The sequence below is a fragment of the Halichoeres trimaculatus genome, unplaced genomic scaffold, assembly GCF_033239565.1.
Source record: "Halichoeres trimaculatus isolate MK-OKI-2021-1 unplaced genomic scaffold, fHalTri1.1 fHalTri1_scaffold_16, whole genome shotgun sequence".
Lineage (NCBI taxonomy): Eukaryota > Metazoa > Chordata > Actinopteri > Labriformes > Labridae > Halichoeres > Halichoeres trimaculatus.
In genome coordinates this window covers 14839618-14867598 of record NW_027437194.1, presented here as the reverse complement: position 1 = coordinate 14867598, position 27981 = coordinate 14839618, and the positions used below count along the sequence as shown (strand labels likewise).

The 27981-nt window shown below is 39.8% G+C and overlaps 1 protein-coding gene across 5 annotated transcripts; it reads right to left on the bottom strand.

The window, feature by feature from the left end:
• Nucleotides 1–41: 41 nt before the first annotated feature.
• Nucleotides 42–27957, bottom strand: sh3glb2b (SH3-domain GRB2-like endophilin B2b). Of its 5 annotated transcripts, XM_074690080.1 has the most exons (12): nt 27564–27955; nt 23253–23394; nt 22866–22877; nt 20760–20888; nt 18656–18789; nt 18439–18531; nt 16576–16638; nt 12294–12317; nt 12090–12179; nt 10485–10585; nt 9325–9559; nt 42–6009 (listed from the first exon to the last, which is right to left on the bottom strand). In XM_074690080.1, the coding sequence occupies exons 1-12, from the start codon at nt 27624–27626 to the stop codon at nt 5902–5904; spliced, it is 1194 nt and encodes a 397-aa protein (XP_074546181.1). In that variant the 5' UTR covers nt 27627–27955; the 3' UTR covers nt 42–5901. The 5 variants fall into 5 exon arrangements, with proteins under 5 accessions (XP_074546181.1, XP_074546183.1, XP_074546184.1 ...); XM_074690082.1 differs by lacking the exon at nt 22866–22877 and having other exon boundaries at nt 27564–27957; XM_074690083.1 differs by lacking the exon at nt 12294–12317 and having other exon boundaries at nt 27564–27956.
• Nucleotides 27958–27981: the final 24 nt, after the last annotated feature.

The window sequence follows — 27981 nt, the reverse complement described above, 5'->3', positions numbered from 1 at the left end:
AGTCAACCAAATAACTGTAACACACATGCATGTTTATTGCACATCAAACCAGCAGCCATTAGTCTGAGAAATACAAGAATATAACCAAAGTAAGAGTCTGGACATTTGAAACTGCAACAACACGCCAAGTTAAAAACAAATCAACAGGAACAACTGTAGGAAGAAGGCCTGAATTTGCATTCATATTCACACTTGGATGCACTCAGGAGACAGGATGTTTGGTCAAAACATATCATTGTAATTCCTACAAAGTCATTTAATACAGCCTGTTGTGGTGAGATAAAAAATAAGTCCCTACTTCGGGAACAGTTATGACCTTTCGACTATCATTTCAGTTTCAGAAGAAGCCAGATGGGTTTGCTCAAATTTTACAAAAAAACACAAAATGAGTCAAGACTCCAGACAGAATATTTGGTCCTGAGGTTTGTTTTTCGACAAGTCAGACTACTTAAACCAGGGTCAAACAGCTCAAAGTATAAAACTAAAGGATCTTATGTTGCAATAAAGCCACAATCTTGGAGATGTTTTTTTAGTTTCCATAAACTTTACCAATGGGAAAATATGACCTGAAGTCATGCAAAGTGTCCAAAATCTGTATTTCTTCAAAAGGACAGAAGGAGGGCAGAAGTTACGGATTCAAATAAATGAAAAGACGGTCCAACTTCTAATTTCTTTTCTGAAAAGCTGATGGTCCCAATCTCACATTTCAGGTCTTCTTCAGAACAGCTTGAGGTTCATTTGGTAAATAATGGTTCTGTTTCACAGAAGTCACACAGATGCTAACACCTGGTTACCAAATCAGTAGACCAACCAACACTGGATGTTGTCTTACACACAGTCCAAGGTTGCTTCAGTTTGATCAGAGACTAAATAAGATAAATAACTCTCATAATAATTCGACCTCAGTCCTAAAAAGGTGGTTGGCTGTGTTTATGTTGATAAAAATAGAATGTGATGGTTTATAAATCATTCAAAGACTATCTTTAATTTAAAACATCAAATGTCAAATATTGTTGTATGAAAAGCATTAGCTCATTTATCAATCTGAATAACTTGTTCCAAAAAAATAAGGACTGCGACAACAAAACATTAAGAAGTTGTAAAAAACTCTAAAAGAAGAAATTGAACAATTTTAACTAAACTAATTAACACCGGAGTTGTAACAACTGGGTATAAAAAGGCACCCCAGAGAGGCTGAGTCTCTTTGGAGGAGATCTCTGTGAGAGACAGGATAATTTTTCTTCAGAGTAAAGTGACAAAGAATTACAGGATATCATCATCCACAGAACATGAAATCACTAGATAAATGTAAAGAAACGAAATAACTTAGAAATAATAGTTAATTTAAGTGAATCTGAGGAAATCTCTGTATGAAGAGGAGAAAGCTCAAAATCAATTCTGAATGGACAATCTTTTTCACCGCAAGCTTCACATGATAACAGACAGAGCTCTGTATTAGATATCACTGCATGGACTCAAAATCAGTTCCAAAAATCTTTTTCTTTGAACACGGTTCTTCACTGAATCCATAAAAGCAGGCTAAACTGTCCCTGGTAAAGAGGAAACTGCACTTCTACACATGTTACAACAGCATGGCTCTGTGGTAGAAGAGTCCAGGTCCAAAACTGGCCTGCTTGTAGTCCTGACATGTCACCTATTAAAAACATGTGGGGCATCAAGAAATAAAGTTTCAGAACCTGAACTGTTGTACAGCTGAAATCCTGTATCAGTAAAGAATGGGACAACATTACACTTTTCAAACTTCAGAAAAGAGTCTCCTGAGTTCATAAAAGTTTGCAGAGCGTTGTCTAAAAAGAGCTGATGATGTACTACGGTAAACATGACCCTGTAATGATTGTTCAAAATATATTTCTCGGCTCAAACTTAAAGTAAGCAAATCTATTTAATAACTAGTTAAGTTTTTCAGCTTCATCATTTAATTTGCTGTCACTGCTTTATTTACAGTTAAACAGACTATAGGCTTTCAATGACTTTTTTAACCATCAGATTCTGTTTCTATCAACATTTTACACGGTGTACAAACTTCTTCTGGTGTTTGGTTGTAACCCCAACATCGTGTTTAAATTATTCTAATGTACTGAGGGATATTCTGGCCTGCTGGTGTTTCTATGGAAAAGGTCAGGGGTCACAAAAAACATTCAGCACCATCCTCTTACAACCAGGAACACTCATGCTAGTTGTCATTACAATTTAAGCACTGTACTCTAGGATCTAATTTTAGCACACCAGGGGAGGGGTTTCCCTTTGAAAGCCTCACAACATTACACACTGATGACTCACACATATTGCACCATCACTGGTGAGCTTGCTCTTCCAAAAAAAAAAAAAAAAACACTTAAAAATTTACATCATCTATTTGAAATTACACATAATCAGGCATTTAGTACCACAAGTCTCCCACCAGCCCACAGACTGATGAGTCACTTTGAAATCTATGATGAAGTGACCTCACAGTAGATTTTATCAGTCTGATGACAGCTGCTTTCAACTCTAGGTTGCACAGCATGTTGCAATGACCAACAAGGTCTCCTGTCTGGTGGGTCTTTTCCTTCAAACAGAACAATGGTTGCATTTTTTTTTCAGCCTGTTTGTCCAGATAACCCCATTACCTCTGCTGTGTTAGGGAGCTGGCAGACTAGGAAGTGAGTCTAATGTTTGTGGAAGCTGAGCCCTTCAGCAAATTAGTCACAAAGTTCCCTAAAGTACACAGAAAGATATAAACATTGAGAACTTTTCTTCTGCTTAAATGTTAATAAAACATCAGTGATATTAAGTGACTCATGTGACTGCTCACTTCCTCAGTAAGATAACCTGACACTGTTACTTTCACTTTCAGACTATGAAACAACTCTGCAGCAGGTATTACAAGTAAAAGACACAGTTAGGTGTGAAAAAAATCATGGGTTTAGTTGTTATTGCTTAAGTTTTGCATTTAGAGATTAAATTTGAGAAGGAATACACAGAATATTACCTTTTGCAGGTCACTTCACAAAGTCTGACCATCCTTGCCAAGATGGCAGAGGGGAAGTGTTAATTTCCTCCTATTGTGCAGTTGGGTGTACAAAAAAAAAAACAAAGCAATGCTAATAGAACCTTTGATGACAGCCTTAAAGAAATGGGAAGAAGGCAGAAGTGGATCACAACCCTTCAATAGAAAAGTGATCAAATCTTGCAGCTGAAGCAGGTGACAACTTATGTCAACAAGCAAACGCTGATACTGAAACTGGTTCTCATAGAAACCAATTGGCCTAAGTCACACTGGACTACTGTTATCATCCATTGCAGTGAGTGACATTACTGTAGATACATGACTGTGAGTGGTCAACAGGTCTGAAAAAAAGGGTTCTAACAATGATATAATTTTTTCCATTAATTAAAAAACAACAAAATTTGCATTCATTCACAAATGCAAAAGCCTACACTTCCCATTTCAGCAGGTGGTGGTATAGGACATGTTGTTACATACAGAGAAGAAGTGCAGCTACAGTAAGATGAGGAGAATGATGAGACCAGACCGGTTTTAACAACAAAAAAAAAGTTAAGTCCACTGAAAAGTGGATGTCTCGACATAGATTTGTTAGGAATGAAGAAGCAGCACGGAAATTGTCAGTGCCAATCTGAGAACTTGCAGAAATTTTACTCAATTCAAACATCCTTGTTGCCCAATCATAAAAAATGTTAAAGGTCCCATATTATGCTCCTTTTCTGCAGTTTAATATGGATCACTGATGTCTACATGAAATTGTAGTAAAATGTTTTGGTCCAAAAAGCCAATAAATCAAGCACAGCAGCATCGTTTCCAGGCTCTCATAGCCCCTCTGTTCAGAACGGTCTAATTTAGTGGGCGTGACCTTCATATGTAAATAAGCCATCGCTGATACCGCCCGCTCTTCTGTCACTGAGAGCTGCGCCACAAGCTCCAAGTGCACAATGTTTAGAAAACAGCAAAGCTCGTTTACTGTAACATTTCAGGCTAAAACAACAGGCTAACCACAGCTAAAGTTAGCATCCTGAAGCTAACACAGAGACAGGGGGGATACTGAGGAAAAGCTCTTACATCTGCTCCACAGCACACAGCATTTAAAATACTCACAAGGTTAAAATACTCCGAGGTTTGTTGGTAGATAATCGGTAATGCGTCTGGACTCAGGACCAGTCTATTCACTAGCCCTCTGTTGTACTGTCCAAAGTCGGAAAAGCAGTCGGCCGTGAAGTGACTAGCACACACATGCACAGTTTTACTGAGTGTAGCTGGCACATTTCCCTCATAAATGAACTCTAGACACTTTGTCTTGTCTTCTTCCAAGATGAGAAGCTTGTGCATGGAAATATGTGGCTGTTTACAGCCAAAAACAGAGCAGTGATGGCCCTTCCGGAGGGGAGTGGGCAGGGAGGGGGTTCAGGGGTTTCTAATCCGATCGACCAATCAGGTCAGACTTGCTCCTGATTGGTCAAAAATGGGAATCGCTGACGTCGAGGGAGGAAAGTCAAAGACCCACAAATTTCACTAAAAGATTTAATTAAGTGATTTTTGCATGATATGGGACCTTTAATGACCAAAAAGAGAATGATTTTTAAAGAAATACTAGGATTTTACTAATGGCATTAACAGCATCGAATGTATTTCCCTCGTCCATGTCTGTGGTGGTAGCTAAAAATAACATGGACCACAGGTTGTTTATCTCAAATATCATACAAAAAAGCATACTGGAGTATTTTCTTGCTAATCCATTGCTTAATTCTTGATCAACTAGAAATGTTCCTTGTAGTAACTCAATCAACAGAACCCTACAGCATAAACTCTGGCTCTGAACACGCAACATGAAAGTGCCCAGCAGGCCGTAGTTTTGGCTTCAAAAAGACACGAAAGGAATGTGGAAACATGTCAATAGTAAGGCTAATATCCTTCAAAAATTTAAGATTTACTCCCTTCACTTCCTTGTAATCCAAAGAAGCAGAACGCTCCCAAAGTAAATTCAAGGATTAAATACTGATATTAAAGCTGAGAGACAAAAAAGTCTGAATTTTTCATATGATCGTTTGATGCAGGTGAGGTTTCACTTCAAACAGAGTTCAGAATGTCACAAATATGTATTATTGTAGCACAACAATAACACTGATATACAGTTAAAATCTCAAAAAATAAAGTTATCACATCACAAAACAAATTCATAAAATTCAGGGATAAACTTGGGAGGCTGAAAACATTTAAATAATTCAAGTTTTTTCTGAGAATTAATTCAATATAATAATAATTAGGAATACAGTCTTAATATTACAAGAATAAAATAATAGTGTTATGTGAATAAAGTCACAAAATGAGTTTCGTGAAGAAGAATATAACTTGAATATTAAGTTAGTCTGCCAGCTCCATTTGTCTCTCGCTGAACTTAATATTGTCCCCTGAACTCTGCAATATCTACAGGGAGTAAAACTTCCTTGTAACTAAAACATGGGAAAATAAGTCATTGTGAAATTTCCTCCAATAGATTATGAGGATTAAGGGTTTGTGGTTTTCATATGCCTTATCAGAGGTTTATGGAACCAAGTACTGACATATAAACAATGGTCTGACGAAATGTGGAAGTGTTTCTCTCCAAGTCGTCAAAACATCACCTCTCACGGTGAAAGGCTGAACCACAGGGGGATGTTACTCACACAGTCACAAGAGTTTCACTCATCTTCCCCTCATAAGTAATCCCTTTCGGAAACGGGTTTGCATAAGTGTGCAAGATCATGAACAGTGTAGCCAATACATGTGACAGTAGGTAGACAATTTATGTGTGTGTGTGTGTGTGTGTGTGTGTGTGTGTGTGTGTGTGTGTGTGTGTGTGTGTGTGTGTGTGTGTGTGTGTGTTTGTGTGTCTCATGGTTAGTTCTTTAACTCAGCAGTTCAAGGTAGGTGACAGGAACTTTGCCTTTGTCATTCCCTCGTTCTCCGATCAACCAGTCGGGGTCCATTCCTGGTACGGTGTAGACGGTGATGAGCTGCAGGAAGACACAAGAATGGACTTTATTTTTAGTCATTTTGTCACCAAACTGTATCACCAACATGAAAGTCCTTAGGAAGAGGAAGCTTGAAAATGAAAGGGAAAGAGGAAACAGAAAGTTTTACCTCATCTGCTGACATATGAATCATTTCCTTCTTGTCACTTCTCTGACACTCTCTATCTGTGAATATTTTCCCCTTGATCCATTACTTCTGCCTCTCTCCTCATGTTCGATATTGTTTTAACTTTTGTCAATCAGGTTCTTATCATTTCTCTCTGAAGGTTAATCAAACATACCGGCATAAAATGAATACAATTTAACCTTCCCTTAAACGTCAAATGTAGATGACACGACTACAGCTGTGGTGTGGTGTCTTCAGGAATCAGGAATAATTTATCAACCCCAGGGGGGAAATTTGGTAAACAGCAGTTGATAAACAGCAGACCACATTAAAGACATGAGCATTCCCTCCAACCCAAGCTGTATCTAAGTAAATCTTGCTAAGAGGAGTGCATCCTTCCTTGCTGAATCATCTTTATTTCAAGTGAAGCCAAAGCAAATTCCATGTTACTGCAAGTGACAGTTCCTGAGTCAATTGCTCCAACACTGTGCGTCAGAATTTTGCCAGATGAAGATATCATGCTGATTAATTTCATTCAACGTGAACACACACTGCTTGAAGTAACGCTGTCTGCAGCACTGGAAGTTTAAAGAAATTAGATATTCGGGCTGAAGTCTGTTTTGTACCAGGCAGTACAAATATTTGTTATTGCAGTAGAAACGGTCTTGTTTTGATTCCTACCCTAACGATGAGCCTCTCCTCGACATGTTGGGTCCTAAAGCCTCAGTCCTGTTGACTCCTGGCCTGGCTGCGCCTTTTGTCTCAGTTTATAGTTACAAGTCAAATCAAATACTAACTGGTTTTGACAGAGTTTGTTTTATTGTGAAAGTCATTGGGCAATTTTAGGGCTCAAGCTCATCACCCCCTCAAGAAAAAACAGGGGTCTTGTTTTTCTGATGCGGAGGGCTCCCACTTGCTGCAGCTGGGACGTAGCCCAAAACGCAACAGCGGGGAGCAGGTGTGACACACTGTGTGACACACTGTGTGACACACAGACCACATGTTCATCAGGTGTATTTTGAGTAAAGGGCAACATCCAGTTAGCAAAAATTGAACCCTATGTGAACCTGCTAAACGTTACTGTTCATCAAGAATCCGCTTGAGGCTGGCAGCAGAAAGACGAGAAGTCACATACACACCAAGCTGTAAAAACTGACTTTTACAGCATTCAAAAGAATATTTACAGCCTGGTTCAAAAATCGGCTTGGGTCTATATTGTTGATTTTACTATCAGCACACACTGTACAGTGAGGGATTTTTTTTTCTAACTTTGAGTTTTAGAAGTTATTAGGATCGTTTGATTGTCCAATCAGAGACACAGCTCAGGTCACGTGACAGATGAGCACCCTGTAGCTGTTCAAAATGAAACTCACAGCTGGCGTCGTAATGAATGTGGCTGCGTCCGCGGAATGGCTTCATTTCAAGTGTCAGAAACAGACGGTTGACGTCACGGAGGCTAAGTCCATGTTTTATACAGTCAATGATTTCAAACAGCAGATTAATTATTTTTGGTCACTCACTGTATTCCTGAGATAAAGCTTTAAAGTGGACATATCATGCTTGTTTCTCCTTTAACTATGCCAGACTAGGATGCCTGTAAAACATTTCTGCCCTCAGTACAGGTCATTTAGTTCCTTCATTTCCCCACAATAGCGTTCTCAATATCCTCATTTTAGGCCATTCTGAAGATCTTGTTGAAACGCTCCGTTTCGAGAATGACCTCCAGTAACCTCGCAACGTCACAGCCCTTTGTGCTCTGATTGGTCAGTTCTATCAGAGGGGCGGAGGGGGTAGAGCCAGGGGGCGGTTTTTGCAGCATGGCAGTATTTACAAAATCGCCACATTGAAGACCGAGCGAGTTTGCTGTTTGCCAAAACTTCACCGTAAGGCATTGATAGCACCAATAAAATGGCAGAGTGTAGGATACGTCCTTTTGTATTGGACCCCGAGTCAGACCCGGACGGTTCTGCAGCTCAGGAGGAAGAAAATCCACCTGGACACAGATCATCTCAGGACGCTTCAGTGTGGTGAGTCAAACCGGTACTGTAACATGTATAGTTTATACGTGGAAATATAGGCAGACTTCACCTATAAACTATTTCTATAACAGGGCTCCATCCTGCTCCTTCACTTTTCTCTGTCTGTTTTATCCATCATCCTGAAAGTGTCGTCTAAAGATCGCCTCTACCGTCAGTTCGTCACTATGTTAGCACTCAGTCAAGTTAGCCAGAGCTGGTAGGGAGCTTTATTTATACTCGGCTCTTGGTGGGTGTATGCCCCGGTGGCGGTTGTGTGACTAACTGACTTCACAGAGGAAGAGCTGCTTTATCAGATTACTCCAATAAAAAGAGAGGATCCTCGTGTCGTCATGAAGGTCGAAATCTCGAAGCCAAATGGCAATGACCTATTTTCAGAGGCATCAAATCTCGTTCTAGGATATCAGAAAAAATACAATATCTAATTTTTTGAAAATTCAGGGGGTGAAAGGTCTTGTTTTCAACTTTATTTTTTAATATATAAGTATTAAATCAGGGATCAGCACGATATGTCCCCTTTAAAGTGTCCCGTGGGCACTGACATTATAAGAAGAAACTAAAAGACAGCGTTTATGTTCAGCTCACTGTGATGATCAATTCCTGACACTACTTTGCAATTGTCTGGATCATGGGCACAAAGTTAGCTCCTGTCTTAGGCTTTTATACTCTGGACAGATGCCTTTACAGCTAGGTTCACCAGTGTAAAGAAAAGTGCTCCAGAAGGTCGTCACTGCTCCCAAAGAAATCCTCAGCTCACTTCCCCCCTACCTGGATGAACTTTACAGTTCCTGCCTTAAAGGCATCCAAAACATCCTCAGGGACCCATCACACCCAGGACATCGACTGTTTGAATGGCTGTCCTTTGGCAGGAGATATAGGACAGTTTTTAGCTGATCAAATTTGAATATCTGAAGACCAAACAAAAACTTGTCCAGGAAGAGGAAATTATCACTTCCTCAAGAGAATAAAAGACAGACTCTTTGCCTGTCCCGGAGGGCTTGTATCCTGCACAGAAATAAATCCTGGAGCAGACAAAATAAATTTGTGCTCTCAATTTTAGCTTAGTATCCTCTTACTACATCCTGGTGTAGTAGGAGTCAACAGTCAGACATTGTTTCTGCTGTAACAAGCGTGCAGATGAGTGCAATGACTCACCTCGTCAGCCAGGAGGGAGAGCTCACTACTGTCATGAGCATCGTAGTCATACAGGACCTTAGCCTTCCTGGCTCCTGTGACAGGAAGCTGCATCTGCTCCGCTGTCAGCATTCTGGAAGAGGAGGTGGAGGAGACCACAGCCCCAGGAGAGGCAGGTCCAGTCAGGAAGGCAGAAGAAACAGGGCTGGGGCAGACAGCAGTGGAGGTGTTGGGGGCGCCAATGGAATTAGCACATCTGAGTGAGCAAACGGAAAACATGCAGATGATGTCGGTTATGGAGTTGTTTTTGTAACAGTGTTCCTGTAAGGAGTGGAAAGCAGACTGTGCAGGCATGACAGATTTTGATATGTTACAGATGTTCAGATAAAAACAAATCGAAACTCAAGTTCCCCAATTTAGCAGTGATCCTCCATTTCTCAGGAAATGTGAAAAAAATGATGTTTGAATCCTGTCAAATATTTCAGGATCCTAAACACTTCATCTAATTAAAAAAGGTGACAGTATTACAATATTTCAGAATCTCCTGCATCCATTTATTTTAGAGTCTTCTGCATGTTTGTGCCTGTTGTTGGCTTTCCGTCTGCTAGGGACCTCTCGTGTAAAATTAAGATAAAAGGGAGTTTACACACTGGAATGCAGCCCTTTGAGTCTGGTTCTCACAGCATTAATGACCTCTGAGTGCAAAACATCCACAAAACTTTGCAACTCTCTGCAGTTTGTATCAGTTTTGCATTTTATCCAGACTGAGATGAACCGAAGCACTTCGGAGCTGCAATGTGCTCCCATCCATTCTGTGACGAGTCTACATGGATTTGTTCAGCACCCTCGGGTCTTTTCAGTTTGCCTTTGCCTCATTTTACTTACAATCAAACTCAATTTGTCTTCTTTTTTTGGAAAAATAACTTAAACACACTTATGTTTTTTTTATGTTGCCCTGACGAGCTGGGTCATAACACACACATGTTCCTGTTAATTGACTGACTCAGATGTTTTCAAGAGTTTGTCACATACCAGGGATTTTTTAAGCTAACCTCATACAGTGTACAATAATCAGCTGTTGACTTTTCCAAAATAGTTGTGGGCTAAATTACAGAAATAAAATCCTCTTCTCGGTTTCATCTTTTGCACAGATGTCCCAGATTAAAAGAGAAAACCCTCACTTGTTAAGCTCCCTCTGAAGATCCTGCATGTAGTGATGACACTGAGCGTGGTAAGTGGCCTGTGCTTCTGCAAAGTCCTGCAAACAACGTAGGTGGTTGAGCTGCGGGGAGAAAAGAGGAGACAAACACAGTATGAGTGCACTCTGCAGACAGCTTGTTGTGTAAGTGTAAAACGTTCAGTAATGAGCTTACAGCAGACAGTTAGCAAAGCTTAGTTTAGTTTTTGACAGGAAACATGGGAAAAAAACAGCCTGGCTCTGTCCTTAAATGGATAGTGCTTCAAAGCACAGTGGGTTAATTTATGCTAGGCCAAGCACAAAGACAGAGACTGAATAAATCATGGACATCATCTCAGTCACGTCACTCGTTTATTGACAGTCTATTGTTGGCGGGTGCCACACTGGAAAAAACTGAAATCTTGTCAATTCATTTTTATACTTAATGTGAGCCACATTCATCTGACAGGAAAAAAAACTTGTTTCAAGTTATTTAAAGACAAAAATGCGGTCTTAATTGCTCGTAACAAGTAAATAAAGAAATCTGCTAATGACACAAGAGTAATGTTACTTGTATTAAGACATTATTCTAGTTTGATCACATTTTCGTGCAACTTTTTCTTGTTCCATTATCTGGAGTGACCAGTTGAGTGTGGCTCATTATCAAATGTAACAAGATAATTTTTACTTAAAATAAGACAAAAACACACTTGATAAGATTTCAGTTTTAAATGCTGAACTCAACCTAGCTAGTTCGAGTTTGGATAAAGTCAAAGAGGTGGACCTTGTGCCTCTTCAGATACTCTGGGAGCATGTCTATGTGCCCACAGCTCTATGATTTCTGATGATTTTTTTTCCCAAAATCTGGTTTTGTTTGTCTGACTCAAGGAAATCAAAGCGTCATTCAGCATCTTTAAGCTCTGCCTCAGCCGAAACCCTTTTCAATCAGCCAATCAGATTTCCCTTCAACTCAAGTGCCATGCCCCCAACAAGAATTTTTGGAAGCATTTTATAGTGAATGAATGAATGAATGAATGAATGATAAATTTTATTTCAATCATCAAGAAATTGTCACAGTTGTTACAAGAAAAAATGAAATAGGCTGATCGAAAAGGGTTTTGGTTGAAGCAGAGCTCGTATTCTGCAAACTCTTGTTTTCATTTCCTTAAGCCACACAAACAAAACCCGATTTTGAAAAAAAAATCTTAGAAATGTAGGAACATAGGTCTGTGAGAATGCAGGAATTCTCCCACTTTGTTTACTAAATACAAGGATTCTGCTAATAGTTAGCATAGCTCAGCATACAGATGGAAAGCATGAGACAAAACAAAGCAATGGCTCCATTCTTCAAAGTAAAGCAGCCATCAGGCTTTTTTTTATCATAACAAAAACAGCAAAACTCTTAGCTGTGTAAAGTTGTATAAAATATGTGGTGCTTGAGTAATGCGATATGTCTGCCAGATTATAATACACTTCCCTCCTAATCAAATCACAGTCTAGACTTTAATTCATCTTAGTGTTGAGGACAGACTGGTTGGCTGCCTCTGACTAACAGTTCCCCTGAAATGCTGGCTCTGAAAGGCAGACAGGACTTGTGTGTCACTCTCACATGTGTGCTGCTGATCCCCTCCAGGAGCAGTCTGGTGACTTCAGCCTGTCGGTCAAACTCTGTCTGCGCGACCCGAAGTTCATGCTCTGCCTGTTTGAGGATTAGCAGACAGGAAGGAAGTACTTTAAAAAGTGACACATCTACATCCATTACTCTTCACAGAACACAGACATGCTGACTCTTTCCAGAAGTGAGAGTACTTACTTTGTCTACCTCCTCACTCAGAAGCTGAGAGGAGCAGCGTGAGAGGAGAAAAGACATCATCATGAAAACACGTAGACTCCGATTAAGATCAACACAAAACAAACAAGAAACTTCTTTCAAACACATGGGAGGAGCTAGAGTGACACACAGATCTTTTAAGTACTGAACTTGTCATTATTTATTGTAATTCTTCTGTTGTGTTTCCCTGTGTTTCCTGTTTAGGGCTGTAGTTCTTGCTCTTTGTTGTTCTGTTTTGGTTCTGTCACGTGAAGGCCTTGTTAGAGCCTGAAACAGAACAAAAACCTGAAATGTAATAAAATATTATAAAACCCGAAATTTAATAAATGGTCGATAATTTGACAGAAGTGTAATTAAATAGTTTAAAAATAAAAATGAAAAATAAAACCCAAAATGTAACAACTTATTACCTTTTGGGTCGGTCATTACATTTTGGGTTTTATCACTTTTTTCTAACTTTTGTTACATTATCAACCATTTATTACATTTCAGGTTGCATTACATTTTTTTGGGGGGGTCATTGTTGTGATTCAGGTTGTAACAAGCCTTTTTGTCATCTCTACTCTTGGTATTTCAGCGTTTTGACTTTATCTTATTTCTGTCTTGAGTCATCCTGTCTTAATCTTTTTTTCTTCTTGTTGTGTGTTTTCCCTTATATGTTATCTACACTTTGTAGTCCCTTTGTTTGGTTTATTTCTCCCTCCTGACCTTGTGTTTCCCTCCTGTTTGACTGCCCCTCATATGTTTCACTTGTGTCTTGTTTCACACCTGTGTGGTTTTCTCTTCTGTCTATGTAGTCTCTGTGTTTCTCAAGGTTTTGTCAAGTTCATTGTCCCTTGTTGCCTTCGTGTCATGTCAGTGTCTCCCAATGTAAGTTCTTCTAGTGTTTTGGTAGATTTTGATTTTTGAAGTGTTTTGGTTTTCCTTTTTCCCTCAAGTGTTTTTTGGATTCCTGAGGTTTGTTAAATAAATACTTTTTGAGTTATCTGCACTGCACTCCTGTTTCCTGCAATCCTGACAAACTGTTTTTTCAGACACCCCTGATCAGGGGCCAGTTTAATGGAGATTCTCTTTTAATACTTAGAGAAAAACTTGTTTTCATTGGCTTATTTCAAAGTGCATTTCCAATGAACAGCCATGTTTGCATTTTTTGTGTTTTGAAACAGACGTGTCAAGAAATTAAAAAGGAAATGTACTTTGTGTCTGATAGTGATAACAATGAGTTTTCTGAGAAAGACATCTGTCTTAGACCCCACAGCTTAAACTCCATTAGGCATGGATCGAAACCAGGTGCCCCAACTTGGATGTAGTCTCTGTAAGACATGCATCTGAGTCTTTCATTGTCAGATGACATAATGGAGAAAGAGATCCAACTTGACTTTTAGACAAGCCAAAAAGAGGCAAAGAGGCACAGTTGAGTCATTAGCTACCTTGTGAAGAGCTATTGGATGCCTCTCATTATGAAAAACAATGTTCTCAATGTCTGGTAAACTGTTGAGTTACAAAAAAGGACTGACCACCCTTGTGCAGTGTGTGCTGATAGGGAAATGGGCTATCTATCGCCATCAGATTTTTACATCAGGCTGTTAATTTTACTGCTGTAATAATCTCTTTTGAACTGGTGTGCATGTGGTTTCTGCTACTTCTGCAGCCAGCCTCAAGTGGAGACTCATGGAAAGGCTAAAGGTTTATGATAGTTACTTGTTTTTCTTGACAATGTAATGGGATGATGCCTTTGGTTGTCCTCCAAGGTATCTGTGTACTTGACGATTTCATTGTGGTGTCTGGATGCGATTGTTTTTGTGTTTTTTGTCTGCCTGCAAAGCAAATTTCCCTCGAGGGACAACAAAGTCTGAAGTTTCCACTTGATCAGAGACAGCAATTCAAAACCATCAAGAGGCCAAACAGCACTTAGCAAGCCGCTTTTACAAGAGTGGTGACGTAAAGTGTGGTTGAAGATGACCAATGGAAACAGGTGGGTTATCCTGTCATTGTTGTTACTGGATGAAGGGTGTTTGCAAACTGTAAGTGAATCTTTCAGTGGAAGCACCTGACCGCAAGCTAGCCGACGGTCTTGCAAGGGGGCGCAAGAAGAGATAATGTTATATATTGTATATTATATGGGCCCTCTCACTCCCCATAAGCTAATGAGGGCCCAGTTCTGGGACCCACACTACCCTGGGCCCGGGACAACAGGCCTGTTTGTCCCCCTCTGTCAGCTTCCCTGCTTGACCGCACTGACCCACCCTTACCCCTGCACCAAAACAAGGAATCACTTAGTCATACAGTCAGGAACATGACATAGACATCAACTAAAAAACAAAAACATCTGTTTTATGGGAACCAAGCGATGTATTCCTGCCTTACAGCTGCTGTTTTTGCCAAAAGCCGAAAGTGAAACTGACCTTTATTCCACTTTCTTCAGCTGTAGTAGCTTAATAGCTGACTGTATTATTGTGCCCTCCTGTGTGTGAAAGAGATTACTGCTTCATGCTTAGTTACGACAGGAACTTGGCATTTTACAAATAAAGATTAACTGATTGGTTTTAACTGGTGTTAAGAAACATGTTTTGTCAGGACTTGACGCACATTGAAGGCACGCAATATGGGTTTAAAGCGGTAGGGTGAATAACAATCAGGGTTTCAAGAGGGCCTCTGTGGTCAGGCTCGGCTCACGAACCTCTTTAGGGGATCACTAGACTATCGTGCAGCCCTTGTATTCAAAAGTTTAGTCTGCAGACTTCAATTAATGACTCAGAATTCAACTGAGAGCATCAATTTTTCCAGAGGAAAAACAGAAACTAGAAAGAAAAAACAAACTATACTATACTAAGCAAAACTAACTTAAACTATCACGAAATCACACAACATCACTAGAAAGAGTCTAAATTCTACATCTCTACCACCATGGAGTATCTCACTTATGAGCCTATTTTAATGTGTCTGTCTAATGTTTACAACCTTGCTCTGTTCAGGTTCACTGGGTTCAGCTGCCAAATCCCAGCTCTCCCAGCCGCTCTGCAGCTGTTTAAAAACAGAATCAACGCAGTGACACACTGAAGTTACCACAAACACCGCAACAGCTTACAACTATTTTACAGAAAGAAACAACCACATTTGATGAAAAACAAAGAATGTAACACTTCTGCAGCTATGAGCCCAAACCTCTGTTTTCTGAGAAATTGGTTTTACTGAATACAGCTTTAAAGAGAGCTGTTGTTAAGCAACTGATGTCTAATTTTGTACACAGGTGGGCTGAAGATACCAAAGCTTAGAGCTCCATGCTTTCTGCAAAACACACAATTTCAAACCATGGCTGGTGTTCATAGCCACATAACTAGGTGTGGTACAGTTAGGCAGCAGAAATGCAAAGAGGAAAGTAAGGCCAGCTTAAAGGTGCTTGATTGCTGGGGATGCTGGGTAGAAAGTTGTTTCACAAGAGGAAGTCTGCTCCAACCTGAGGCCTGACATAGTGATATGGTCTGGTTAACTATTTATACTGCTCACTTGCCATTTTTTCTGTCTTTTTTGTCTTATCTTTTCTTTTCTGTTTTTGGTGTGATGCTTTACTACTGCTGTGTCCCTTCCTTCTCATCTGTGTTTGCTTAGTCTCACAGATTAACCAGTCTGTTAAATCTGGATCAGTGGTCTAGAAGTCCAAACTATTCCCCCCTTTTCCCTTAGAAGTATGAACATTCAGACGATTCAAACAGCAAAAAAATGTACATGCAAAAACATACTCAAGTCAGCGGTGTCATTTTTCTGCTAAACAAATCATGCAACCGAGCTGTTACTGCCAATGTCTGATAAGCCTAAGCAGGAGCAACACATTGTTTTTTTTTTTCAGACTGGCTGATGTTTTTTCCCAAAATTTCAAGGGTTTCTGATGCATATATACACACACACTGCAAATATTTCCTGTCTTGTCTCTGCTGATTTTACCCTTGAAGTCTGATTCACTTTGAGTTGCATGCAGGTGCAAACAGTAAATAGGTTTGGTTGAGTTAAAGAGCTGCATGCCAAGAAATAAATAGCCTGCATTTATAATTCTAAAGCCAGCAACAAGCGCACTTGATATAAATGTCAGTTTTTAGTCTTTTCAAGTAAGAAAAAATTTATCAAATTTTAACACAGAGCTAGTCTGTTCGTGTCCATCTTTAAGCCCATCAGCTGCACATAAAAGCGGGTCCTGTTAGCCTGTAAACATGTTAGCCCTGCGTGTTTTTTTTGTTTGTTTTTTTGTTTTTGCATATTTGCCTCTTACCGCTGATGCACTGGCAGACAGAACATAATTTCGAGGCCGTGTCTCCTGAAAATCAGGTGCAGCCTACAAACGAGAGCAGGGTAGGGGGAAACATGAGTTTCACAGTCATGCAGATGCAATCACTTAACAATAAAATAAAGAGGAGACAAAATGTTAGCAGGGACTTCGGCGAAAATCAAAGACAGGTCAGCAGCAGCAAAACAACAGAAACAGTGAGAGACAGCAGACAATAAAGGTCTTACAAGGCTGAGTGTTGTTCCACGCCTTAACAAAACGTGTTTCGGGAGGCCTTTCTCCTCTCTCTGCCAGTAACTTGAAATCTTGATTTCCCATTTGAGTGTCTGACCAGAGATCTTTAATTTTAGAACATTGTCTTTTTCTTAATCTCATTCTCACCCTTTCTCTAACCCCAACATGGTCCCAGTCGATTTTGGTTTACCACAGGGATGTCAAACTCGTGCCATGGAGGCCCAAGAGGCTGCAGGTTTTCTTTCCAACCAAAAACTCCACCAGCTGATTCCACTGATTACCTCACCTTCAAGCAGAGAGCAGGGACTAATCAGTGAAACCAGCTGGTGGAGGTCTTGGTTGGAAGGAAAACCTGCAGCCTCTTGGCCCTCCATGGCACGAGTTTGACATCCCTGGTCTACCATCTGGTTCTGCTCTGTGTTTCAGCCTGTTAAAAGAATTAAATGATCAAAATCCTCTAAATATTTTTCATTTCACTCAGGGGAACATTAGTCTGAAATTGCTGAAATAGTTGAAATAGTTGCGTGTGCAGTCTCCAACAGAGTGATGAGCCTCTTCTTCCCATCTTATGGGCATTTCATGTAAACTGCTGCTGTGAGTAACATATGCGCCCTCTAGTGGCCACAGTTGAGATGTGCGCACCACATTCTATTGACTGGCTAAACAGCCTTGAAAATCTGTTTTCTCATTGAAAGGCTCTTTATCATTGTGGGGTATAATATTGGATGCTTTTGTGATGATACAGATTCATTATGCTTTGCACAAGTCAGATTATCATTTGTCTTTGCAGTGAAGCAACACCATCCTACAGTTTGAGAAATTATTGCTTTCTGTGTAATACTTCTTCTTCAGTGTATTACTGCTACACACAAAGCTGTAAGAGACTTGATGCACTTATGTTACAACCAAAAGTGAATGTTTATGTTTGTGAGACACAGTAAAAAATGCTCACCTTTTTGTGACTTCAGAAGTTTTTGTCGAGTGCTTAAAAAGTTTGTTATGAAGGGCTCTGGTTTTGCCTGGTGGTCAAAATTGTTTAGAGGCTAGTCCTTGAAGATGGTGACCCAGGTTTGATTCAAACCATTCCTCAGACTCTCTCATGCTGTGTCCTCTTTTTTATTTAGGGTGTGAAAGCACCCCACACCCCAAAACAGAATCACTGTTTAGAGGATGTCATAAATCAGAACAGGACTGGACTCAGCCTCTGTAGCTGTCCCACTTCGTACCTATGAATCTTGAAATTTGACAATTTTTTAAGTAACTTCAGTTAAAGATGAAGTAAATGTTTCCATAGTACTGTAAATTTTAATGTTGGGTGTGTCCATGCTCCAGTCACTACACTACGAATCGAAAAACTAATGATGCTCCTTTGTTTTAGCTGCATTTTACAGCATCTTCATACCTGACAAAACAGTAATATATTAAGAGCTTTAAATGCTGCCAAGAGGTCAGAAATCTCATGTGTTTTAATGGGTCACAGTGTAAAGAAAAAGTTGATGTTCTGGCTCTACCGTCTGACCACCCGTGATCCTGACGTTATTTCAGAGAAAGAAGAAAATTAAGGATGTCAGAAAGAACAAAAAGGACACAGCCACAGCGGGGATTTCCTCTCACCGCTGCCTTTGCTTCTGCCTGCTTTGCTTTTTTCAGTCTGGCTTTGCAAATGTCCAGATCAAGACGTCGGTTTTCAAGGAGTCGTCTCTCTTTCTGCAAAGAACGAAAGGAAACAATCAGGAACGTCAGGTTTATGATCTGCTTGCACAATGAGGCATTTAGCATTTCCCAAAAACAGATAATGAAATAAAACACAGAGGAGGCTCTTCAGATTTACCGAAATGGTCCTCCAGTCTCCCTCCAGGAAGTTTCGTAAAGGAGTAAGGAACGTCGTTGCTGACGTGTGGAGGAATTCGCGTTCAGCTCCTCCGAGTCTCTTCTGATATTCTCCCACAGTGATCAGAGTGCTGCCTATAATGATAAAACACACACACACACACACACACACACACACACACACACACACACACACACACACACACACACACACACACACACACACACACACACACACACACAAACGCACAAAAGAATTGATTCTTGCCCTGTGGTCGTTTGTTCACTCTGCTGCCATCTTGGATGGATTAAACCATAAAAATTGACGAGATGTAATTAAACCTTCACCAGGCAGTCCAGAGTCATTTCAAGAGAAGTGCTGTGACATCACAGTGACCTTTGACCTTTCACAGCTGTATCCTATCAGAAAAACGTTTTTGTTACTATGCAGACATACTTGAAGTAAACTAAAACAGCTTGCGTGTGTACCACGTGAAAATGGGTTGGAGTTGGGTACAGTGTTGGGTTGTTTTGGCTTTCTGTGTAAAACGTGCACCCCACACAAAGGTGACGGTCTTCAGTGCATAGGCTGCTGGTTTGACTCCAAGCTTTTGGCCACTGCTGCAAAACATCCCCCACTCCCCTCTCCCTGCACCTCCTGTTTCTCTCCAGCTGTCCTGGTAACTGTACCAGTGAAATGTCCTAGATATTAACATCAAAACCAAAGAGGGTGTAAATTTCAAACCTTATCAGCATGCGATACAATTTGACCATTATAGTAAAGATGCTGTGAGGAGTATCTGTTTCAACTGGACTGCTTCACCACCTCCTGGCCTGGAGTCTCACGCACATTGTCGCAAAGACATTACTTTTAACCTGTTTGTTTTGGAAAAAATCTTCCTTGTTCCATACAACGTTTTTACTGGAAACAGTGCAGCGAGATGAGATATTTATCATTACTGTTACATAGTGTTGTTGTTTGAAATGTGACAACGAGCAAACGCAAGTTTGCACCATACTGGCAGCCCAGTGCTGCGAGATATGTTGGTAATATGTAATGTTAGTGAATCGAGTTCCTGCCGGCACTCATCTACCAAGCAGGGCTGACGTAACTTCACTTTTTGTTTTATTGATAGACTTAAGTTTGAACAGACCACTGCAGAATAACTGCTGCATGTGGGATGGAATAAACATTATCACAAACAGCTTAACCTGTGTCTAGCTCGTGCTCTATCTCTCTCCTGTTCAGCTTTCTTCTGCTCTCCTGTCCTTTGTTTGTCTGACAGTTAGGCTCCTGCCAATCGTCACTGTGAAATTGATTGAAGAAAGTGTTTCCGGCAGAGAAAAACATGGATCTACCTTCTCACTTCTAAGCTTCGTCAACCTTTGTGGTGTTGTCATAGACTTAGATGTGCTGTAAACCAAACCGGTCCTGCTCGACCCGATTAGGAAGCTAAGATGTAGCATTATGAAATAACTTGTAACCTGTAATATTTGTGCTGATAATCTTATTTTAAAGTGTGGATTACGATTGGGCATACATCTAGATATCTATATTTCACCGACTGCAATAAAATCTCCCTGTACCAAAACACCAGTGCAAACCTCTCACCCCATTATCCTCCCTATGCCTGTGGACAGTCACAGCTCACAGATTTAAGATCCTTACATTAACCTTGCCTGCATCCATGATCTTCAAACTGCTTCAGCCCAACAGCCCCAGCAGATCCCCTCAGGTCCTTTGACCAGAGTCTGCCTGCTGTCCGCATAAAAAATGGGATGTGCCCTTGTTGCTCCATCTGTAGAGCTCCTCCTGTGCTGAAACAGTTTCTGCTGAAGCTACTAAACTGCTCTGAAGCTGAAAACAGTTCAGAGTAAACAAAGGATGGAGAATAGAGCTGAATCTTGGCATCTGGTGGTCTGTCTACCCCTGTGCTGAACTAAGTGGTACGTTATTTGTTTTGTGAGGATGTGAGTGTGCTGACTTTAAGTGATCTCATAGGATATGATAGGATAAACTTTACAATCCCTGTAGGGAAAGTTGTATCCTTGATTGCAAACTGTGTTTAGTTGAAACTATCAGCTTAGGTTTTATCTTCACTGACCGTACGGCGTCTCAGGACCAAACTCAGCCGCAGCATCCAGCATGAACTGTCCCAGCAGCTCTGTGTTGGTCGTCCTGGAGGGGAGCTTCTTATCCAGCTTATCGTAGATGAACTCCTCTATCCGAGCACCTGGGGGACAGGTGAGAAGAAAACAGTTATTAGACCGTACACCTCGGCTTCCAAAGCTATTTTTGGTGCAAAAACAGGAGAATAATTTTAAAACATCAACTTAAAATGTCTGTGATAAGAATGATCGACTGAAGAAGGAGTGAGGCTTTGGCTGACCAGTCTGGACAGGGTTAGTTCCCTTAACAAGAGCATCATATGATGGAGTAATTTTGAGTTTCTCTGGGCGGTACATGTAGTATCAAATGATGACAAATGAAGTCAGTTTTAAACTGGTGGTATGTCTGCTGATAACTAGCTCATCCAAATCAGTGTTGAGAAGAAGCTAGCAGCCCACAGGCAGCTAACACAGTGAGACAACAGTTTCATTTCATATGCAGGTAAATGAAGTAAAAGTTCAGCATCTGTTGTTACATCCTCATGAGAAATGCTGACTCCAACAACCTTGTTGAAGCAACCTTAAGCTTCCTTGCTAACACTGTGTTCAACCATCAGTCAGGTTTATCTCTACCACTGTGGAGCTGGAACCCGTCCCTACTGGAGGTACAACCTGAACCTCCCACAAATAGAGACAGACAACAATCAACACACACACACACACACTCACATCTACAATCAATTTAAAGTGATCATTTCTAGACTGAGGAGGGGAAGTACACAAAAAGACCTTCAAAAGGTACCAAAGTCTTCACTCGAACAAGGGCAGTCAGCTCCTGCTTTGACACTCTCCTTCAAAATAACTTCAGACTAATGACTAATTTTTTTCCTCACATTAACATATGTTTTTAACTTTGCTGTTTTCACTGTAAACATCAATGCTTGAAGTATTCTGACTAGGGATGCACGATATTATCGGCACATTATCGGTATTGGCTGATAAAAGCTTAAAAACACGTTTATCGGTATCGGCAGATATGAAAATTTCTGCCAATAAGCACAGCAGATAAGGTGCTATTCAGTTAGGATTATTCTTATTTTCCATCTGAAAATTAGCTCCTTAAATAAAATGTAGCTCTGTGTCTGTCACCAGGTTCTTACAGTAGCTCTAAAAAAATAAAATGCAACTTGGTTATGTTTAAAAATGCATTGTACATTTAAAGTTCATGTGATCTAAAGAAATTATTTTTCTGTATTTCAAAACTGAATGTCTTGAGTTTGAAAAAATAATACATTTCTTATTTATGGTAAAATCAAATGTTTTTTTGTCTTGTTTTATGTGTGTTTCTTAAACAAATAAGACCGTCACAACTAGAGTAACATATAAATTCCAGTAAAGGAAAGACTTAGCTTTTTTTTACAGTGAAAAAAACAAACAAACTTGTGATTATCGGTATCAGTATCGGCCAAAAGGGGTTTCGATACATCTGCATATCAGATATCAGCAAAATTCAATATCGTGCATCCCTAATTCTGACATTTTTTATTCAATCTTTGAATGTCTTTGCTCAGTGTGAAACCATCACTCTGACTCATTTAAGAGCTTTTAATCCTTTTATCACAAGTATTCCCACTACATTTCTGCAGCGTTTGGTTAATATGCTGTGACAGCATCAGCATTATTTGCAGTGCATATTACTCATTCCTCATGTCCAACCACTCTTGCACAGATAGATCACTTTAAATGTTTATGCTATGGACAATATTAAGAGACATGAACAATCCATAAAGCATCATCATGCCACGCTTTTATTCGGCACTTCAGCTATAAAATGGAAGCTTTGGCTGCAGCCAATCAAACAAGCGCTTCAGGTGTCTTCCTGCATGATGCTCATTAGTAATTCAACACCTGTGTGTATCCACACACTGTCTGCTCACACTACAGCAAACAGTCCACTTGATTGAGATGTCGCTGAGTTTAAACTTTAGATAAATGAAACACAAATATCCCGTCCTGTGTGTAATCTGTCATCAAGGCTGAGAAGGGTCAGGTTCAGTGATGTCACAGTGTTTTCTCACAAAGCACTCTGGGAAATGACTCACCTGTGTGGTCAACTGGAGCGTGAAGGGTTAAAAAAAATACACAAAGCAACAGTTAGACAGCACTACCAAAATATGAACTATTATATTATAAGGAATACTAAAGATGAGTATCTAATAGGAGTCTAAGGGTGTTGTGCAAAATTGTGCTAGCTAACAAACATTAGCTTCAACAAAAAAAAAGAGAGAAACTTGTGCAGTCTGCTAAAAACAAATAAGCATTTAAAACAAGTTGCTCAGATAATTTCTCAGCAAATCTTAAAGTTTTTGTTTTTCAGGTGTATTTCTGACTTTTTTTCTATGGGGACTACACACAGAGATATCTGGCTGTGAATAGTTTAAAGGAGTGAGGCTTTTTTGCTTGTTTGTTTCTTCCTTCTTTTGTCTTACTTGGATTTGGCTGCAGCATCACTTCTGTTTGCCTCAGGATCTTCTCAGTCCAGTTCTTGGTGCAGTCCCCCCGACTGATCAGATTCTCCAAGTGAGCATCCAGCTCCGTCTTCTCAGCCTGTCCCAGCTTCTCCTCTGTGAACTGAACGTAAAGACAGGAAACTGAGTTTACTGAGCCGTGCATGTGACATTAATATAAGGAAAAAAAAACTCTTAATACAAACATTCTTTATAAGTATATTCCTGAATGGGACATATGGTCAATCTAAAGCATTGTGTCTGTCAGAGTGAACCATACAAGCTGCAAATATTTCATCACCAACAACAACATCCACGCTTAGCAAAATTTCTGTGAAACGCCCACTGCTGCTACAAATTGTGTTTCAAAACTCCAGCCAATAATAAAAATAATGATAAATAATTAAATCCAGCCATCTGTGGCATCAAGCTGGGCTGTCTGACATCTTCCATCTTCCTAAACAGTTTTTTTTATGCATGACTGACAGGGAGAAAACGCCTGCAATGAGTCAGAACATTAATCATCACTGCCACATATCAGCAGGAACAATCTGTCAAATCACATAATAAGCTAAGCGTACAAAAGAAATGGAAGAATTCAAAAGGAAACATCAGAAAAGGACAGTTAGTCTAAAGTTGGATCATCAGGCTTCAATCTTGATCCCTCAGGGGCCTTAAGACTCACTGTGGGGTTTTACCCTTTGTGGGGATTTGATTCACTTTTTGTCACAAGTTGTCCTGCCCAATACTTTTGAAAAGTGACGTTAATACACACAAGTTCAAAGTAAAATGCACATACTATGATTTCAACACTTACAATTAACCAGGATTAATAACCAAAGACATTTCTTTAAGGCAGTTTATCCTGACTATTTTGGGGACCAAAATGGGCAACAAAACATGCAGCTCTAAGAGAGTCCACTCAGGGGTGGCCAACCAGTCAGGGACCAAGAGCCACAAAAATTACCGTGGCACTACAAACAGCCACATCACACACATGGTCTTAAAAACACACTTGGTCTAAACAAAATAACATAAAATGAAAATTAAAACAAATGGGAGACAAATCTATCTATCTATCTATCTATCTATCTATCTATCTATCTATCTATCTATCTATCTATCTATCTATCTATCTATCTATCTATCTATCTATCTATCTATCTAAGACAGAAACTGAAACTTAAGTATCAACTCATCACCCAAGTATTGATCAATACTGATCCCAACGTTGGCATCTATATATCAAATTTTTAGATTGATCGGCACACTACTACTCATAACAATGTACAAAAGAAATGGAAGAATTTTATACAATTTTACAAATGTATTGAAGAGCCACACACAGAAAGGCAAAGAGCCACATGCAGCTCGCGAGCCACAGGTTGGCCACCCCTGCACTAGAGGCTGGCTTTAAAAGTAAGTGAATCCCAAAAAATGAACAGAGAAAACCATGTTCAGATTCAAAACAGTTTTGCTCTCCATAGATAATTCCTCTATTCATGACATTTGTCGTATCTATATACAACTCATATGTTTAAAAAAGATTAAGGGTTAACATTGTGACCACCCCACTAACAACTGAGTTTCACACAAGTTAGATTCCACTTGAGATGACAGCTGACTGTTTGTTATTAGACTACAACAAGGAAGCTTGCAGCAAATTTTAGCATTAGAAGGTATCAGCACTCACTTTACATGGCTTTTTTGCTCATATTGTTAACTGGCCAAACAGCCTTGGGTTTAGAGGCTATTATTTTGATAAATTGTTGTTGCCCATTGTCCCTGTCCTCTCTAGCTCCACCTACTGGTTAAGTGGGCAAACTTAAGCTGAATCAAGGTGGACATACTGGTGACACCTTATCAAAAACTATCTGTTGGTAATACAGTTTTAGACATTGATCTAGCATTATGGCTGTTACTTTCTTACTGCGCTTCAATTAGTAAAGACCACACTTTAAGAAAACCTGAAACATAATGCATGCAACATGTCTGCTTTGCAGGCTAACAGATTGGCCCCTGCTCATCTTAAGAATGAATGCAGGTTTAATGCACTTCTGTTCAGGCTTTGTTTTCAAGACAAGTAGGCTATGTTCACCTCTCCACAGTCTAAGATACTAACTATGGAAAAATATTTCAGCATTAATTCAAAATCCTTGATAGCACCTGTCTTTGATATCAAGAGTATGATGGTTTGATCAAATGTCTCCCACTGGTTTTCTTGGACCCTTTGTGCAAAAATGTCACAGTCTTTGTTGCTAGTCACCTAGCAAGTCCTTAAGTGTCGAAATTGTACACTTACACTGTTAAAGACTGATGAGTAATGCAGAAGGTAGGCTATTGAATAAATCCTCAATAAATGCTGCAAACAGAACCAACTTCTCCATCACAGCTGCAAAGGGAGAAATGAAACCACTCCAGATGAGCAAAAACACATTTTTCAGCTGCAGTGAAGTGTTTCTTCAGAGAACAAGATTCATAAACAGAACAAAGAGACCAAGAAGACGTCAGCAGAGAGCCTCCTGTAAGATTCATCCTGCTCTGGGTTATTATACACTTCTATGTGGAGAGAAGTGTATGAATACATATCACTCATGTCATTAGCTCTTCATTTTTTACATGGAGTTTAGTCCAGGTGTCATTAAGTGCACAGCTGTCTTATGATGTTTTCTGTCCCAGAGTACGCCTCTACTTCCTCTGCAGTCAGTGGTTTCCTGTGCTTCCCACAATGTCTTTGGACAAATGAATAAGGCAATAATAATGATAATAATAATAATATTGTTTTTAATTTCTGGAACCAAGTATACCAGTAGTATTTTATGCACATTTGAGAACTACTAACAGTTACTGTAAAATAAGAAACGAGAGTATTGCTGGTGATTCTTGTAGTTTTAAACACATAATCAGAAAAGAGTTCCTGAAATTCAGTTATGGCTTGAGGTTTTGATGTGCCACCTCAAGATTTTCAGTGGCCCCATCTGGCCACCCCTATGAAAAAATTCTGGAGGCACCATTGCTTGAAGTACAAGTTACCATTAAAATTGTATGGTTTTGAAGGGGATATCAAGCAGAACATAGAAAATATAAAAATCGAAAAAGTGCTCAGTAAATAATAAAAGGGTTCCAAATCGTCTCCTAAAAACAGACTTGCAGTTTTTAATACAAGAAGACATTTTCTAAAAAAAAAAAAAAAAAAAAAAAAAAAAAAAAAAAAAATTTGAATGGAGTGTGGTGACGCAATAATAATAAAAAGTAGTTAACCAGCATAAGATTATTATTAAATGTTTTCCTCTCAAATACCTAACTTGTTTGCTTCACTCAACTAAACAATTCTTGCAAATATAGACTCCATATCTTCATTTTTCAAACACTACTGTTGCTTCAACACTTGCAAGTATTGCACTGGACAAATTATGGATTTAGCCTTGTTTTAAGGGAAAATAAAGGAATAATGTGTGCTTTTGTGTGCTTTGTTGCTTGTTTATAAAAGGAAAAAGTAATAAACATATCTTTGGAAAAAAGGGCTTATTGGGGTATTTGTAGGTTTCTCAGTGTTAACATTGGTTCCTCCCTCCACGGGTTTTTGATAACGCGGATGTGGAATAATAAAAAAATCAATCTTGTTTACTCTAGAGAGGTTGTCAGTCAGGTTCTCATAGCTTACAATACAAGATAAATCCTTAAACCTGAACTATCTTGAAAGGGGTTTGGTGAGGCGATATAAGAAATACAAAATTGAAACGATTTTGGCTTGTTGGTGTATTATGTGGATGAAGAATTTTTAAAGAATCTTGCTAAATCTCGATAAGCAGCTGGGCTCTTCTTTCTACTCTTGTTTTTTTTTATTCAAAACCATAAATTGCAACTTTTTCACGAGGTTTTGTATCGAGTTTTATCCATTTTTAATCTACGGGTAAGGCGTGAATGATATAAGATATGCTAAATAATACAATAAAGAGTCTGTGCGTCTGTTCCTGTTGCTGCTGTCACATGGGTGATCCACTCGAGCACAGCCATCAATAATAGATCGAGGCTGGTCAAGCCTTTATCGGCTTACAGAGCTGACTCTCCTCGGTCAAATCCTCCACAGGAATGAGCCTAGCTACCTCTTTATGGATGCAAATTAAAGTGCTGTGATGATATGCAGAATGAGTGCTGTATGAATCAGCCACAAGGCCCCGCTGCAGGTTTCCGTCCCCGCAGGCTGACAGTTAAAGCATCCACACATTCATCAGACTGCTCGGAGTGCGGCTGCAGGGATGTCCCGTAGATGATATTATGTGTTAAATGTACCTGCACCGCGCGGGTGAAGAAGACCCCCGCGTCGGAAGCCAGTTTCTTGACGTTGAAATCCATGATGCTGTGCTGCTCTGGGCCGGGCTCGTTTCTGTCCCCGCAGAGGGAATCCTCCGGATCAGCTGAGATGATGTAGCAGCAAACGCAAGATCGTAATCCGCTTCGTGGACGATCGGAAATCTGCTCTCCGCCCTGCGTTTAAAGAGACAACAACACACGCCAGCAAGTCACGACCACGACCCCCCTCTGACGTCCCGCAGCATGTACAGTACCACCACAATGTATTACATCTTACGTAAGATCTTCATTGTAATGTTCACCATGTAAATGTAGAGATTACGCCAGTATGTATATTACGCATTCGATACGCAGCGCTTATTGGAACGAAATATACATTTTCAGCTTTAAGTTACAA

Coding starts and splice junctions, on each gene's coding strand:
- sh3glb2b (XM_074690080.1), bottom strand. CDS start 27,626: ATGGATTTCAACGTCAAGAAACTGGCTTCCGACGCGGGGGTCTTCTTC. Junction 12,318..16,575: donor TGTCTGCCAGTGCATCAGCG/GTAAGAGGCAAA, acceptor TGCTCCTCTCAG/CTTCTGAGTGAGGAGGTAGA. Junction 10,586..12,089: donor AGGGGATCAGCAGCACACAT/GTGAGAGTGACA, acceptor TTCTCCCCGCAG/CTCAACCACCTACGTTGTTT.